Source organism: Labrus mixtus, chromosome 8 (assembly GCF_963584025.1).
Source record: "Labrus mixtus chromosome 8, fLabMix1.1, whole genome shotgun sequence".
Classification (NCBI taxonomy): domain Eukaryota; kingdom Metazoa; phylum Chordata; class Actinopteri; order Labriformes; family Labridae; genus Labrus; species Labrus mixtus.
In genome coordinates, this window is record NC_083619.1 from 7,391,338 (window position 1) to 7,408,512 (window position 17,175).

Consider the following 17,175-nt stretch of genomic DNA (forward strand, 5'->3'; position numbering starts at 1 on the left):
TGAAGATTTATTCAAACATTCAGACACTGCTTTATATGGAAGTCCTAAGCCGACATGCATCAATACATTTTAATTTAATTTAAATTTTCCCTTGATAACAAATATATACCCTTTGTTTTCGCGAGATCTTGCTGTATTTATCGCGTTATCCAGAGATAGCGATACTTTTTTTTTTTTTTTTTTTTAAGATTTATTTTTTGGGCTTTTTATGCCTTTAATGGAGAGACAGGACAGTGGATAGAGTTGGAAATCAGGGAGAGAGAGAGTGGGGAATGACATGCGGGAAAGAGGCCACAGGTGGGATGTGAGCCCGGGCCGCCCGCTTGAGATGACAGCCTCCATACATGGGGCGCGCGCACTAACCACTGCGCCACCAGCGCCCCAAGATAGTGATACTTTTAGAATAATTTCTCAATGCCCCGGGAAAATGGCTGAAATAAAGACCTTACCACTGCGTTGTTATTCCAAGATAACTGAGCCAAGTTCTTGAGCAAACAAACTAAACTCACTCTTTGTCACAGTAGAACGAAGTTAGATAAAATGTATGGCTGCGTCCGTGCCATTAGTGCTTTCATAAATACAAAATACTCCTGACAATTTCCTTACATTTTTGGGACTGAGCTGCATGTATGAAAGCAAATTGACGATTTTTCAAGCCGACTTTACAATCTGGGTAATGTTTCACAGCTGTTTGGCTGTTTTCACATTGATATCACTCCAAAGATGTGATCAGAAAAAATATATAGGTCTATATTAAAACTGACCTGTCAGTGAGCACATTGATGTCTTTTCTTGAGGAGTACATTGAGTACAACACAACCCTGACCGGATTTATAAATTGTTGGTTGACAAGGATTATGCAAACACAAGGGAAATGAGCCGTTCACTTACTCATACCGACCACAAGTAGCATGCATATGTGAAAACTATGCTAACTGTGAAAGAATAGACATGCAGATAACCTTGTGGATTTCAGCTCCACCATATAGGCCAAATAGAATTTTATACTTAAAAAATTACCTTTGGATTTTACATTTTTACTTACTTTGTTCTGACCAAGTTTTCCAGCTACAATTTAGCGCAGTGGATAACTCCTGATATGTCACAGGGGTTTGTTGCACTCCTCCACCACCAGCCACTTACCTAGCTATATGTTAGCATAAAGACAGCACAAGGGTAAAAAGCTAGCCTGCTAGCTTAGCTCATTGCAAAGTAACCCAGCACTTATCATGTTCACGCAACTTCTTAAAATCACAACTCAACCATTTTCACTGAAAGATTTTTATACAGATTTAACAAACAGAACAGGAAATATTGTGTCTATGCTAATTGTCTTCCAGCTTCTACGTAACAGAGATTATCTCGTTTTCTCTTTACAAATAAACAAATATAACTTGAATTCAACCAAAGCTTAAACTATTATTTTATCAAAGGTTGTGCCCTCCCTATAGTTCAGAGTCATCTTTAGTCACATCTGCTGCTTTCTATTATGTAGCCAAAGTGTTAGCAGTCTTTTTAATAACCTAATCTCCCAAGCAGCCAAATGCTAAGTGCCTCATTCCCTCCATGAATGCAGAAATGATTTGGCAGGCTGTAATAAAATGATTTGATTTGGGTGCCTGAAAACTTTGGATTCGGTCCAGTCTTCATTTGTTGGATTAAGCTTCTACACGCTGCCCCCACAGCCACCGAATGAACAAACAATTATTCCAAGCCTCTCAATTTGCTCTGTGAAGGCTGTCAGGGATGTCCCTAAAGCCGCTTGCTTTTTGCTCTGGCTTCAAAGCCTTCTATGGTCATCCATTTCCTGGAAACATGAATGCAGGACTCTGACTTGAGACTATAACTGGTCAGGGTTTGGGAGAATCGAAACTTAACTTTCACAGCACTGATTATTTCCAGCTGGTTGTGCTCCATGACACTTAATCTAGTATCCTGGTTTTCCTTTCAGCTTTAGTTTGTGAAACACTGTTTAATGTATCTTATTGCTCACACTGATAAGGAGGTAGTCACAGCTCTTTGTCTCTCTAAAATATATATATATGGGGGGAAAAGTTGAATCCGTTTATCTGCCATCGTCCCCACAGCTTTTAATATGTCTTCACATTGAAATGGTAGAAAAGTCTTGCATGTGTCACAGGAAGAATGAAGCCAAGATACATTTTGATTTATAGGGGTAACACATCCTGCTTAGTGGTTAAATGAAACAACAGCAGCCTTCTTTGTTCAATAGGCTACTGCTTTAAAAGATCACTTCTTAGTGTTTTATTTCCAGCCAAGGAAGGAGCAGTTAATGAATAAGACAAGGAAAGTTTCATGTACATAACCCCTTCAATATTATCCTTTGCATGCCAAGTGTAGAAAGCAGCTGTTACAATATCTGCACTGACTTATTTGTACATCAGCATATTTTATTTTAAACTTCATTTAAGAGAAGGGATGCTTGTTTAACTCAACGATGTTATTGTGATTACATTTGCAGATTCATTTTTTCTCTCAATAAGTGATTCACTGTTAGAAGAGACCACAGTGACACTTTTTAGTAGAAAAAAATGTACAGAGCAAACTCAACAAAGAGATAAGATGCTCATTCTGCTGGGCTGCTTGTCACCAAAAAATTTTATTTGTAATGCATTCAATGATAATAAAGTGTCTTATGTCTTGAAGTACTGTTTTGTCCACAGGAGGGCGCAAAAATCAACACAAACAGAAAGTGCTTCACAGGCGCTTTAACAATTTTTAAAAGATGAGCATATCAAATTAAACACATTGTTATATTTAGTAGTGTTGTAATACTTTAGATCGGTCTCGGTCACGTCCCGGGATCAAAGGTATTTTTAGTTTGTCTTTAGTCGGTCTCCTACTGGGCGGACTCAGAAGTATACTATAACAAATAACTAGTTTGATTTTTATCCCTCAGTTACGGCTGCAATCTTCCCAGTGTTACGGTCTTAATTAGTGACACGCCCCCTAAACACAAGTTGATGATTTTTCAGTGATATTTATGGTCCTTGTCTTGTCTCAGTCTCGCCCTGCCTTGGTCTTGGTCTTTGTCTCGTCTTGGTCTCTGAGCACTCTGGTCTCGGGTATGTCTTGGTTTCAGTTACTGTGGTCTTGACTACAACACTAGTATTTAGAATCAAACCACCGCATAGCATAAAAAAGTTGATTTACTTTGACCAACAATGACACTGAGATGTCTTTAACATGTAAGGTCATACACTTTATATAAATGTAACAAGATCAAATGTTGAATATGAATACTCCTCTCAGTATAGTAGGAAGTAGCTTAAATTCCGATCAGGACTAGCTCCTCTCATATTGGTATCTTAGAGTCTTTATTTAAATGGTCTTAGGTCAAATATCTAATCTGGTTCTTCAGTTCCCAGAATCCTCTCTTCTCTCTAAAGCCCCGGTGCTAACGTTAACCATTTAATATGTAGAGGTAGGTGGATGGACTACCTCTTTGTCTGCTATTAAATCAGCGTAGGAAGAGATTTATATCTGACCTTTACAGGCGAGACCTGGGGTGCCAACGTGATTTAGTCCACTTTCCATCTCTGTATGCAAAAAGGTTTCAGAACCTGTTCAAACTGGCCCCTCACATTCACACCCCTCGGCTCTGTGCAGTTTAAAGCGATCGAGCTGGACCGTGTTTGACTCTATCAGTTGTTCCAGAAACAAGTAATAGCAGAACAGCCTCTCATTGCTCTGGGGTGTAATGTTCTGTTCTCCATTTCTCCACTCTTTGCATGATGGGCAAGAAGGCCTGCTGCTCAAATTGAACCCCACATCCTCATTCTTATTGGCTCAGGAATTTACTTTGGGCTAAGATCCGCTAACTTTAAAAAAAATGATGCAATCTGTGGAGTTGAAAAACAAGTTTTTTCACGGGATGGAGTTCTTTTCTGGCAATCTTTGCAGCACTAAATTCTTTTCTCCTGTCAACTCATGGAAAGATTTTTCTTTTTTGCTGTAACAGACTCGAGAGAGATCATTCAGCTGCCACACACAATGATGTAAAAAGCCCCATGTTTGAAGCTGTCATTTCAATATGGATATACAGTATGCCAACCTAATATAATTAGATTACAGGGGTTGTGGTACTTTCTCACACAATATATTTCAAATAGTAAAAATAAACGTAAGTAAGGCCTCATCCGTTAGCTCATTAAAATAAAGCGTCTCACTGGCAATCACACCTATACATTCTCTCATCATGTGAATATAATGTGTTCAACACTTAGCTACATCCTTCAGCTATCTTTAGACACAGTCTATCGCTGTTGAAAACAAAAGTCTTTCACTCAGGGAACACTTCATTAAACACCAGTCATATTTCTTTTTTTTCTTTTTTATTCTTCTCGGTGCAAAAGGGAATGCTTTACAAATTTCCACAATTAAAAAAAAAGAACAAACAAAATCAACCGTTCTCAGTAAGAGAAGTGTACTGCATCATATTTGTCACAATGCATCGAATTCTGCATTTTTAGGTGGGATGGGACTCCGAATCAGTGGCACAACAGCAGATGTAGCGTCATGTGTTGGAGGGACATTTTAGTAACGTCTCTTGTTGTTATCTGGAAGTAAAAAAAGGAGAGGTGTGTGGGTTATTGACATCGAAGAAATCGGGAGTTGTTGTTCAGAGGCAAAACATAAACAAGAGGATGCGGTATGTTCTTTTGACCCGCCTACAAGTCTGAAATTCAATAACACTGTTCTCCTGCAAAGCAAAAGCAATATTGGGTCTGATGTGGATCTCCCATGAGAAGCAGGAAGGAAGTCAGTCTTATCACATTATCTATCTGAAGCTTTTCCACTGAGAACGAAGAGATGAACCGGCAAGAACGGTTAATGTGACTGAGTGCACCCAAAGGACACGGGTATGTTTTCTTGTTTCATAAGCACAAACATTACAGCGTTGCCTTTCTCTGTATAAAGAGCCACTTACCACATCCCACGAGTCCCCATGTGTTGTCCATTAAGACACTAAACCATAAACACTTATATTTGAAAGAGATTTTCTTATTTTCTAATGTAATGATAGTAAGAAAGCATTCTTTAAACGATTCATCCTTGAAAAGTAGGGATACAACAATTATTAATTTAGACATCCCGATTACAGTCAGAGGAATAATCCTGGTTTCACAATTATCACAATATTAGCTAGTAATGTGTAAAATCACATGACCAATCTTTAGAACATTACATGTGTTACATTTAGTATTCAATATGAGCTACTTCTTTGCTTTTTGTTTCCCTTTTAAACTGAAAGATGCAGCCAAAAGCTTAATAATTGTTTTTCCTCCTGGTATGTCAACCTGCAGTGCTGAGCGTTTACTGCACACAGAGCGGAGGAAGAAACGTTGGACAGTCCCTGATAGACGACATGCAGCATTACTGCCGTTTGTTTGCACCACGTTTATATTTAATGACGACCATCTCGATGTTTCATTGAGTCATTTGCCACAAATGTTACGTCACTCAGTTATTAGACAGGATGCTGGGTGGTGATCAAGTTTAAATCAAACTTTTTTCCGGCATGTTTTACAGACGGAGGCTCAGTCGTCCTGAATGTCTCCCTGGTCATTCTTGGTGTATCTAAAATGCTCCCACACTGCCGACCTCACTCATTTATTCAAATCTCCGCTGCATCTTCCCTCTGCTACATGAATGTTAACATTAATGGTAATGTAACGTAGCTTTATAAGGACAGCACTGGTGCACAACACTTAGTGTCACTCTGTTTTTGCTCAGTGCAGGTTTAAAAAAAATTATGTCCCGGCCCCCTTTGTGCGAGTGAGAACAGAAACACGGCGTGTAGCGGAGCCTTTAGGATTAATGAACCTTGATGTTTTAAACCGAGGTTAACCGCTCCTTCATCTCTATTGACAAGTCTGGTATTAAACTATTTGAAAACACAGAAAGCCTCTTTTATGTCAGTACTGGGGAATGTTTGAGCCTAATTGATCAGGGGACTCAAGTCAGGGTTGTCAGGAAAGTGCTATAGCTGCAGCTTCATATTGGAGAATGCACTCAAATGAGGAGGCCCCGAATGTCACACTCTAAGTGGTATACAGCTGAAAGGACAACTGAGTAAACATGCATAGAAATGTGATGAAAGGATGTTTGAGGTGTAAAAAGCATGTATGAAAAACAAACCTTCTGAGAGGGGAATGCAGTGCGTCAGATGCACGCCCGCTTCAACCGATGAAGTTCATCACGACCAGATGGAGGACAGTGTGAGCGAATAGAAAGTCAGCGAAGGCTCTCTCTGGAGAGATAGAGAGGAACTCTCCTTTGTTCTGTGGGTTGATCTGGATCCGAAGACACACTAAGAGAAGAAAAAAATGATGATGAATTTGACTTTGTTTTAAACACTTTCAACCATGAATAACAGGATTATAGCCGTTACCAACCTATACTTATGTTAACAGTTTTTTATAATCCTGATGTGAGTTTAGTCCAAACAACATCACAAATAGATGACTTAGAAATAAAACTACACTAAAGCTCTGCTGTTGTTCCTGTGGCTCCTTTTCTTTTGACAGTTCTGAATCTAGACCGGTAGACCCCCTAAAAAACAAAAACCCATGAAACAAGAGAAATAAGACCTGAGATGTTGCCTATAATGTGTCTGAGTTGGTCTCCCTAAAGCCATGATTACAAATTTAATATTAAAACTTTTCCCTGAGAAGAGTCACGGTTGGGTTGTATTCATGTTTAAAGTGATACTTCACCCATTTGCATTAAGCTTTGTATCATTAGAAACCTGGTAGTATTTTTGAATGGTCGTGCATCCTGCCCTCATTTTCCCCTGAGATGGGAAATCTTTGTATTTCTAAGTCTGAAAAGGAGCTTCCAGTGACGCAAAAATCGTCATTTTGCGTCATTGCCGCCGGCTATATCTTATATTTTGGAGAAACTGTAACGATCGATTTTCCCTCTGCGATTAATAAAGTATTTCTGATTCTGATCTAGAGGACCTTAGTGGGAGTGGGATGCGGTGCTGTGCATTCTGGGATTTGGTGTCTTTCATCCACATGAGCCAAAAAGACACTTTCTGCCTTTTCTCGGCCAAGAAGGCACCAACTTTAAAATGTATTTCACATTTCTACTACATGATCCAATGTCAATACAGATTCATGTTTCAACGGGTGAAGTATCCCTTTAAGTTTAAATTAGACTGAACTTGATCGTACCTTGCAGTGGTGCAAAAACAACTGGTGGATAAATGATCAGGCAATAGACAAAAACTAATTACCAATTATTTTTGATTAATTGGTTATTAGATTAAACATCAATTGTTTAAGTCTATCAAAGACAAGCCAGGATTCTGTGGTGCCAGGTTCTCTCATGAGATCAGAGGCTGTAACTCTTTATTTTCATCAATACAAAGAACAACGTTTGTAATGATTTTGTCATTTTACAGAACAGCTATTCATCATGCAGTTAAATGCAATAAATACCATTTTCATCACATCAACACAATCACTAAATCTAACCTGAGTTAGTGCTGAAAGAAAAGCTCAAAAATAAAAGTCATGTTGTATGAGGGTCTTCACTTTCCTTCCCTATGGGGTCCAGATTAATGTAGACTCCTGTTCTCCTGCACAGTTTCATGAAGTGCATCCACATTACACTGATGTGCTCAAATCCCATTGGTTACTGTGGTCCTTTACTCCGGAACTAAATACCTGCTGACCTGAGGTCTATCAAAACTGTCTCTGCTCTGTTTTACCCTCAATGTAAAGCACACTGGGCTTTCCTGTAATTAAATGTTAAATGTCAGATAAATAATTAATTACATCTGAAGCTGTGTGGTTTTAGCATCGTTAGCTCATGTTAGCTTGTGCCTGCACACGTTTTGCTGATGGGCCACAAGTCCAGTGAGTGAAACCCTCTGACAGACACATTGTTTAAACATTAAACTGCATAAATAAGTCTTACCTGCGAGGATGAAAGCGCCCACACATGAGATGAAGCCCGACAGAAAGCTGTTGAATGGGAAAGTGCCGACGAGCAGACAGTAGAGGAACTGCAGCGCTCCTGTCAACAGGATGTACAGCAGGTATGAATCCACCACCTTCAGCTTGTTCGGCGTGGTGGTGCTGTACTCCTCCAGGAACCGAGAAACAACAGATATGACTGAATTCGACATGATTCTGTCGTCTAATTTGGACAGAAATTGGTAAACGGAGTTGTGCACAGGGTCCTCTTCCTCAGTCAAATCAGTGACGTGTCCCCATTAACCGGAAGCGGACAAGGCGTTACAAAGAATATATTCCGACTCGGACGGAACGGAAATCAGAGGAAAGAGCCCCTTCGTTAAAAGGATCTATCGCCCCGCCCACCGTTCAACAAAGATGTGTGAAAACAAAGAAGATGGCTAACTCTGTATGTTTTTTCAGATTATGTTGTGTATATTATGTTATGTTTTCAGACTGCTATTTTGATTCTGTAAATGTTACACTACTGTATTTGAGCTGGACTGTTTTCATAACAGTTTGTGGTTCACAGAATATCCTAGGAGATTTTTTTTCATTGTTTTATTTTACTTTTATTTTACTAATAAAAACTCCAACACTGAAATATGAACGTTCATTCGGCTGTTTGTGGTTTCTTGACAAATGTAATTAAGTAGGCTACCAGTGTCATAATTCGAGTTATAATTCATTAGAGTTGAATAATTGTTTTCACTTACAGAGTTGAGTTGAATTGTTGAGAATAAAGTCGATATTTTGATAATTATGAACAAATATCTGAAAATGACGGGTTTTTTTGCATTTCTCATTTTTAAGACACCGTTGAAATGCCCTACATTTTAGAATTAAGTCAATATCATAAACTGTAAATATTGGTGAATCTTACTGAAAACAAAAATGTTAAGTGACCAACAAGTATCGTAAAGACTGTCTGCATGGAGTTCATGTGTGGAAACGGCTCGAGTATCTCTGTCCACCGCAGAAAACAACCCTTAACATGGGGAAATCACACTAAACAGATTTAATTTTCATAAACCTGGCACTTATACTGCAAGTTCAACTTGATCACTGAAATTCAGGAAAACCATCCTAGTCGATTTTCTCTGATTGTGAACGCCACAGCAGTGAAACACTGTGAACTATTTTTATGTACCGTTGATGCATCTCTACAATAGTCGATCTTCGTGCCGGGTCAGCTGACCCAGGAATGTTCTTGTTACAAAACAATACAAACAAACATGCAGTAGAGTTTTATCAAAGCAGCCGACACGGAGGAGTGTTTCAGACATTTAAATTAGTTTTAACTGGATGTAGTCTCCGGAATATGTCAACAAATGGATCCCGCTACAACCACAGCTCAGTTACAAAACGATTGTGAGACAGAGTAAGTAACAGAGGAACCTTTAGAGGACACAGTCTGTCTGTTTATATCGTAAGAAAGCAAAACCTTTGTTAACTAAATGTGTTCACTGAGTCGAGTTCATTCTTTCTAACGCTGTTGGGCTCTCATATCGTGCTTTAACAACAAAAACCCGATTTAAAACAAAAGTAAACATGATAATTACTTAATGAACCGTGTCACGTCTTTTTATGAATGAAGACAGTCTCAGTGACGTATTTAATTGTTTAATCCCAAATAGCCCTGTGTTACAACTAGATAGGAAACAAACGTAGTAAACCTTCTTTTGAATAGTCAAATACAGGCTCACTGTAGCTGAACATGTCATTATATTTTTAGTAGTATTGGTTATTATTTGTAACTATGATTCAAAGCAGTTACATTTTGTTTATAATATTAATATTAAATCAAATAGTCTCCATCTGGCACTGTAAACAGTCAGGTCTCTTTGAATGGTCACTCTCTGGAGAATTAAAGAGCTGCTTTGAGTTTCACTCCACGTTGAGCCATTTGTCAGGGTGACTCAGCACATTTGAGTTGCCCAGTGATTGTATGACAGGTAGAAGACTTAGTGGTGTACCTGTTGTGTTGACGGTGGAGGTAGTAACATGAGACTGTTTCTTTTTCTTTCTACCAACCAGAGAGGAAGTGGGAGGCAGACCCGCCTCAGCACATGTTATCTAAGATTTAGATTTTATCCTAAATATAGAAATTGTGTCAGTTCTATGTTTAAGCTTCAGAGGTTATTATGATGATATTAACTCCTATATCTGCTGATGGACTCCGAGTGGACTTTGATTGACAGTATTATTCTGCCATTGAAATGTGACCCTGCAGGGCGTGTAAAACATGTGTGCGTCATGCAAACAGTGATAACATTAACCTTCCACTTACACCGTAAATGTTAGTATCGTACATTCAGCATGCACTTGATGTTTTCTGTGTTCCTTTCATGTCTCTGTCTCTGTTTTTTTAGGACAGGTTCAGTCTGGAGCTGGTGGCCTTCCTGGCGCCCGACCTCCATGTCCCTTTTAAAGACTGCAGAGTCCAAGATTCTTTCTTGTAAGATGTTTTCTTGCACATAACAAAACCATTAAAACAATTACAAATGTAACTAAGCATTGTAATGATGTACAGAAGCTGCTAAGCCTTCATAGAATTATCCATCATTGAGCGTCTGTAAGTGTAATTTGACACCTTTGCTTTGCTAACACAGAACCTCACTGAGGATATACTTGTCATCGCTCCCTTTATTCTTGTCATGACAGGTATTCAGAATGACCTGTGGGCTAGATTTGTGACCCTACCAAACCAGCATCGAATATGGACTCTGACAGTCAGCAACAAAGTCCTGAAAAAACCTGTAGAACCACCTGCAGGTAACACCCTCCTCCCACTCCTTGTTCATTAGGAGGAACTGGCTGTAATCCAACAGCAGTCTAAACATTGTAAACACCTGTTACATCACTCCTTCATCCTGTATCTGTCACTGTCTTCCCCCCCCCCTCCCCCTCCAGCCAAGACCCCCCTGGTGATGGTCCACGGGTTTGGAGGAGGAGTGGGCCTGTGGATCAGGAACCTGGAGCCGCTCAGTCGGTCCCGGCCAGTTTACGCCTTTGACCTCCTGGGCTTCGGCAGGAGCTCCAGACCTCCCTTCCCCTCAGACGCTGCCAAAGCAGAGGAGCAGTTTGTCGAGTCCATCGAGCACTGGAGACAGTCTGTCGGCCTGGAGAACATGATTCTGCTGGGACACAGTCTGGGGGGTTACCTTGCTACCTCCTACGCCATCCAGTACCCTTCTAGGTAAAAACGGGAAATCATGAAAAACATGAAATAATCAGAACGCAGTACATAGAGCTGGCATTGATTTAGTTTGTTGTTTGAGGATTACTGGAGTCTGTAATGTTCATGAGAAGACTGTAGAGATAAGTGAAGAAAGAGAGGGATTAGGACAACATATATTGAACGTGCCATGTTGAATATTAACCAGGTTCTTATCTCAAGAAAGAATCTTTTTTTTTTTTTTTTTTTTAAGAAAATCAATTCATTTCAGTTCTGATGTATGGACATATCATGGCAGTCAGATATGATCTCTTTAGACACTGGTCTTTTTTTTTTTTTTTTTTAAACACTCATGTAAATGCAGTCACCTTCATGTGTTTGATCTCCGACCAGTTATAGAATGTTTTGAACATAATCATTATTATCTGGTTGTACTGGAGCTGTGGAATCAGCTTCCCTGCTTTCTTGACTACAGTTCAGAGTCAGAAATACTTGATCTAAGTAGAAATAGAAATAAAGAATTATATGAGAAATATTAACAAGAAAACATCGATAGTCTACAAGCAAAGAGTAATTGAAGAAACAAGGCTCTGTGCAAAAGAAATAAGATAGTGTTGCAATCAAGACCACACTAACCGAGACCAAGACATACCCGAGACCTGAGTTCTCTGACACCAAGACAAGACTAAGACATTTAGGGATCAAGACAGAGACAAGTCCAAGACCATAAATATCAATGAAAAATCATCATCCAGTGGAGGGGACGTGTCACTTGTTAAGACCGTAAGACCAGGAAGGTTGCAGCCAAAGTGGGGGATAAAAATCAAACTACAAATGAATTGAAGTTATTTGTAAGAAAGTGGCGTTTCTCGACCTAATCACAGTAATGACAGTAATAGTCTGTCAGTGGTGGCCTCGACGGGTCTTGATTTAAAATCCGGAGTTCGCCCAGTCTGAGACCGAGACAAGACCGAGTAAAAATGTGTTTGATTCCAACACGAGACCCAGACCTTCAGAAAGTGGTCTGGAGGGACCAAGACCGAGGTCAAGCACTTCAACACTAAAATAAGCTACAAAGCAGTATTGAACAGTAGAGATATTGCTATTGATGCTCAGTGACAGACAACGTTGTCCACATTAGTTAAATGCCACTCCCATGTTTAAATGGTCAATGCAGCGGCCAGTGAGCTTAGATTTGCAAAAAGAAAGAGAGGAAACAGAAAAACCTCCTGCCTGGATCTGTCCCGCATGGCTACTTCTAGTACAGATGACGCTACTTAATAAAGGGTCTTCTGGTAGCTCTGCAACCTCATGGTGCGGTCAAGACTTGCCAACAAATAGCCTGATAATAACACTTAATCGTTGTCATCATTGTTTTTTTGTAGTCTGGACTTTGTTATGATAAAACAAACAAGATACACACTACCTGAAAAAGGCAGCTCGATCTGGTGAACGTTGTGGAAGACAGGAGTTCTAAGAGCTGTGAATGTGGACTAACAAGTCCACTAAAACCACTTTATTAGGTGACAACATCTTCACTGTGCATTCTTCTTCTTTACAGTGAAGTAAAATAGCTTCAAAGCTCAGAATCTGAAATTCTTTATACTTTGTATTAGAGTCTCCATATCGTCCTGTGAACAGGCGTGGCTTTTAAACATTCACTATGATAAGGTGCCTCTTCTACCACTCCTTAAAAGATATTCACATTCCTGACTTTAGTCCTCCTTTTGTTAGTCAAGAACAGTGAGAGGTCAAAAAGCTACCTCAACACTTGATTTTATTAACTTTATTAGACCGACTCGTTTCGACTTCTGGCCTTTCAACAGGGTCATCGAGAAACACATCGCAAACATCATTTAAATAGTTAATAAATTAAAAAAGCTTAAAAAAATACATCAATATAACCAGTCATATACATCCACATATACTGTATACATATCAGCCAATGAGGCACCTGTAAAGGTGGGCTGGTTAGATGAGTTGGTTAGACCAATGAGCACTGACAGTGAAGTGGAGGGAGTGTAAAACAAAGGTGTGAATGATCCATATTTGGTCATGTAGTTGTTGCTGCAGCGTTTTGTCCTCTTCAAGCCTTTCACTCTCCATGCACCTTGGTATTTTCTGAACGTGTGCATGAAACCCTACGCTGCGTCTTCAGCTTAGAACAGTAACGACAGACAGAAACGAGCGCCACAGGTTGATTTGCATATCCTAGGCAGATGATAATGAACTGCCATTTGACGGTCTAATGTGTCCGCCTCTCCTCTTGCAGAGTGTCACATCTTATCCTAGTGGATCCGTGGGGTTACCCCGAGCGACCTAACACTCAGACCCAGCAGCCTCAGAGTCAGGGGGCGGAGGTGCAGAAGAGGCCTCCCCTTCCACGCTGGGTCAAAGCCATTGCAGCGGTGGTATCGCTCTTCAACCCCCTGGCTGTCATCAGAGCAGCGGGGCCGTGGGGTGAGATGTGTTACAGTTTATCTCGTGTGACGTCATGTGAAACATCGTAATTCTTCCACTCCTCTTACAGTGTGGTGTTATTTCAGGACCGGGTTTGGTGAACAGATTCCGTCCGGATTTCAAAAGGAAATTTGAAGATCTGTTTGATGATGACACAATGACGCAGTACATCTACCACTGTAATGCACAAACCCCGAGGTGAGTCGAAATGTATATCTCATTTTCATCTTTGGCCTGCGATCACAATCAGCTTCATTGTGAACAAGAAATATGACTGCAGTTTAAACTGTCCTTAATGTACAGACACAGAAACTGACATGTGCTTCAAACTAGAACAGCAAGGCTAACAAACTAAACCATTATACTACTATTCATAGCTTTCAGTCATGTGACTTGCACAGAGGCCTGGAGGGCAAAAATAGCTGAAGGGAAGTGGCGGCCACCTTTGAACACTGCAGCACCGGCTCGCTAGTGTACGGTTTCTTCAAAGCCCCCCTCATGTTTACAGCAACTAGGACAATATTCACTGAAAACCGCAAAGTCCTCCAGAACTCCCCTTCTATGATATTTACAAATATAATATATTAAGTGGAGAATCTCTCCCTGCTAACAAGCAGCCAGGATGAAAGTCTACAAAAGACCAGACGGTGGTAAGTACTTTCTGTGTGGCGGGGTCAATGACGCTGTCGTTTGGGAAGAGAAGGGCAATAAATCCTTCATCATCAAAGCGTAGGTGACTGCTAACATTTGATAGCATTAAAAGAGTCTGATTGCATAAATATATAAACATCTCTACTCTGAGTTTTCTTTCCTTGATGGGATTCTGTAGAAGTAATACCCGGGCTTGTCTCCTCGTTGGCTAGTCAATACAATTGAACAGCGAATGTCTTTCGTTTAAAAAAATAAAACAGCAGCAACTGAGATTGGCAACTTCTCTGTAGTATGTTGCAGTAAGAAGCCTTGCTTGCCTGCCAGGTGGGCCGGTCAATGAAGCAGAATGTTAGCTATAATCTTCAGACACATCGAAGCCAGCAAATCAGGCATCAACAAATCCTACTCTCTACCTCCTTGTCTCCTTCAATTTGTCCGACCTCTTTCTACATGTATTTTATTACTGAAGTAATAAAGGAACAACTATCAAATTTGAATGTCTCATCATTCTTGAAAACATCTTAATATATAGCCATGATGACTTCTAACAGTTTTACTTACTTACTTTTTATCATACCGTTTTCGTTTAAGAACCTTGACTGTATATAAAGAAGGATGATGTGTCTCCACCTTCTCCAGTTTTACAAAATTGAAGCCAAAGCACCTCTGCAACAGGCACTGACATAAAGCGCAAATGGAGCCTGAGTCTGCATAGTATGGGTCTACTGGAGAGGAGAGGCTACACTGTTAAAGTCCTCTTCCTTCTGCTCACCAAAACACAAATTTAACTTACTGATAAATGGCAAAGATCCCTCAGGTGGGTAATATATGAAGTAACTATAAGGGCCTGTGTCAACTAGCAGCGTTTCTGTGCGCTTGCAGACTTCAATTTCCAAGTGTTTTTCGCACTGGCGCCTTCTGTTACCAGGCAAGGAAATATGCCCGCCTTCCTCAGTAGTGACCATAAGGTCTCTTTGAAATTGCTCCGTGTAGTTAATATTGTCTGTAAGCTCCCACCCCTTCTTGATTTTGATTGGTTGGTGATGAAGACGTGACATTGAGGAGCATGACGGGGTTCCAAAATTTGAACTATTTTGAACGCTGAGTGCTGAAAACTCAGATCTTTGTAAACTAGCCACTGCCAGAACAAAAAAAAAACATATTACTGGACACAGGCTCCACTACGGGAAACCATGTTAAAGGAAAAGGTTGTTAGACGTGGATTTTAGTTTGGAACATCCCTTCTGTAAACATGGAGGAGGCAGGCTTTATGACTTTTATTGCAGCCAGCCAGTAGGGGGAGCTCCACATTTTTTAGCTTTACTTTAGGCTAGCCGTAATGTCGTTCACCGTTTTTTTTTTTCAGTCTATGATAAGAGAACGATGCCTGTGAAATCTGCCCTATAGCTCTTAACATCAGTTTCCTCTCCTCCTCATCCGCACAGTGGTGAGGTGGGTTTCCGGGCCATGTCAGAGTCTCTGGGCTGGGCAAAGAGGCCCATGCTGCAGCGGGTTCACCTGCTGCCCCCGTCTATGCCCCTCACCATGCTGTATGGAGCTCGATCCTGGGTGGACAGCTCATCTGGGGACACGGTGGTCCAGATCAGAGAAGAGGCGTACACCAAAGTTCAGGTGAGTGGATTACGGAATCAAGCAGGAAGTCTTCTTTAATCCTGAATCTGGAATCTGTCGCTTCTAGTCGTTGTCAGTTTAAATGCTCAATACTTTCCTTCAGAAGAGAAACTTTCTGTGATCCTTGAAAGTTGTTCACTCTTTTTATCATTCTTCTTTTTTTAACAGCTGATAAATGATGCCTCTCACCATGTGTATGCGGATGAACCAGAGACGTTCAACAGAGTGGTGGAAAATATATGTAACTCTGTAAACTGACTGCCGGACAGTGTGTGTGCCCATGTGTGTTTGAGAGTATGACTGCATATGTGTGTGTGTGTGTGTGTGTAAGGGATGAGAGGATGAGAGGATGCAGACAGTTGATGGTGTATGCAGCGCTGTAACCTTCGCATGTGAAGCTCGCTGGCAGAATCTGCGTCGGGGCTTTTCTGAACGTCATCCATTTGTCTGAAATGTCAATCTTAATACTGTTGTCAGGGTAACGGGTTATTGATATTATTCCAGTTAATGTATCTTTTCATGAACTAGCTGATACACATGTCTTTCAGTGTAGTATAATAAGTAAATGATTTATTTATTTACATGTTTTATTGATGAATGTATTCATACAGAGTTCAACCCAAACCACTTTTTTCAGTGCTTAATGTGTCGTCCATTATTATATTTGTAAGTGAAGCCTGCACATCTTTCTGGATGCACTGAGTCCATGTGTTAGCAGACAAACTGCTACAGATTCACATTTTGTACAATGTGCTACAACGTGCCTATCATTTAAGTACTGTACGAGGTTGTTTTTTTTTTTTTTCTTGAGCCCTGCTTTTCTCTTTCATCTGTCCATGTGTATCAAACATTTGTTTGTATTTTCTACATTGAAAACAATAAAAGCTGAAAACTGAGCTTCAAACTGCTGGTGTAGAATCCAAATGTGATGCACTTTTAGGCCCAGCCAGTAGAGGGCAGTACCGAGCATTGTATTATTATGGCTTACAGTGAGCGTCAGCCTTCTGTTGCCAAGTGTTGATCATAGGGCCTGCATTAAAAATGTTCTATCAATAAAAGGACACAATTGTTGTACAACATGTACAATAAAATGACTCCATTTCCCAGGAGAAACGGTCCATATCAGAGCTTCATTTATTATATCATATGTATATTAAACAGCTTTTATTCTGCTGCAACTATGGAAAAATAAGTTTCTAAAAACAGAATAAAACAAATTAGACAATAAAAGATAAAGTATGTAAGAAGTGTTAACATAAAATCTTA

General features: G+C 40.1%; 2 protein-coding genes across 2 annotated transcripts; one reads left to right on the forward strand and one right to left on the reverse strand.

The window, feature by feature from the left end:
* Positions 1-6,162: 6,162 nt before the first annotated feature.
* On the reverse strand, positions 6,163-8,274 carry dad1 (defender against cell death 1). Its single transcript, XM_061043996.1, has 2 exons — positions 7,951-8,274; positions 6,163-6,334 (listed from the first exon to the last, which is right to left on the reverse strand). The coding sequence occupies exons 1-2, from the start codon at positions 8,159-8,161 to the stop codon at positions 6,204-6,206; spliced, it is 342 nt and encodes a 113-aa protein (XP_060899979.1). The 5' UTR covers positions 8,162-8,274; the 3' UTR covers positions 6,163-6,203.
* A 914-nt stretch (positions 8,275-9,188) lies between these two features.
* Positions 9,189-16,805, forward strand: abhd4 (abhydrolase domain containing 4, N-acyl phospholipase B). Its single transcript, XM_061043997.1, has 8 exons — positions 9,189-9,369; positions 10,361-10,446; positions 10,653-10,763; positions 10,902-11,187; positions 13,439-13,626; positions 13,713-13,824; positions 15,723-15,909; positions 16,078-16,805. Exons 1-8 carry the CDS (start codon positions 9,320-9,322, stop codon positions 16,165-16,167), a joined length of 1,110 nt encoding a protein of 369 aa, XP_060899980.1. The 5' UTR covers positions 9,189-9,319; the 3' UTR covers positions 16,168-16,805.
* Positions 16,806-17,175: the final 370 nt, after the last annotated feature.

Bases quoted from the DNA above. Each gene is read 5' to 3' on its own strand.
- dad1 (XM_061043996.1), bottom strand. From the start codon at position 8,161: ATGTCGAATTCAGTCATATCTGTTGTTTCTCGGTTCCTGGAGGAGTAC. The intron at 6,335-7,950 runs GTAAGACTTATT...TTCTTCTCTTAG, and splicing joins GGGCGCTTTCATCCTCGCAG to TGTGTCTTCGGATCCAGATC.
- abhd4 (XM_061043997.1), top strand. From the start codon at position 9,320: ATGGATCCCGCTACAACCACAGCTCAGTTACAAAACGATTGTGAGACA. The intron at 13,825-15,722 runs GTGAGTCGAAAT...TCATCCGCACAG, and splicing joins TGTAATGCACAAACCCCGAG to TGGTGAGGTGGGTTTCCGGG. The intron at 15,910-16,077 runs GTGAGTGGATTA...TTTTTTTAACAG, and splicing joins AGGCGTACACCAAAGTTCAG to CTGATAAATGATGCCTCTCA.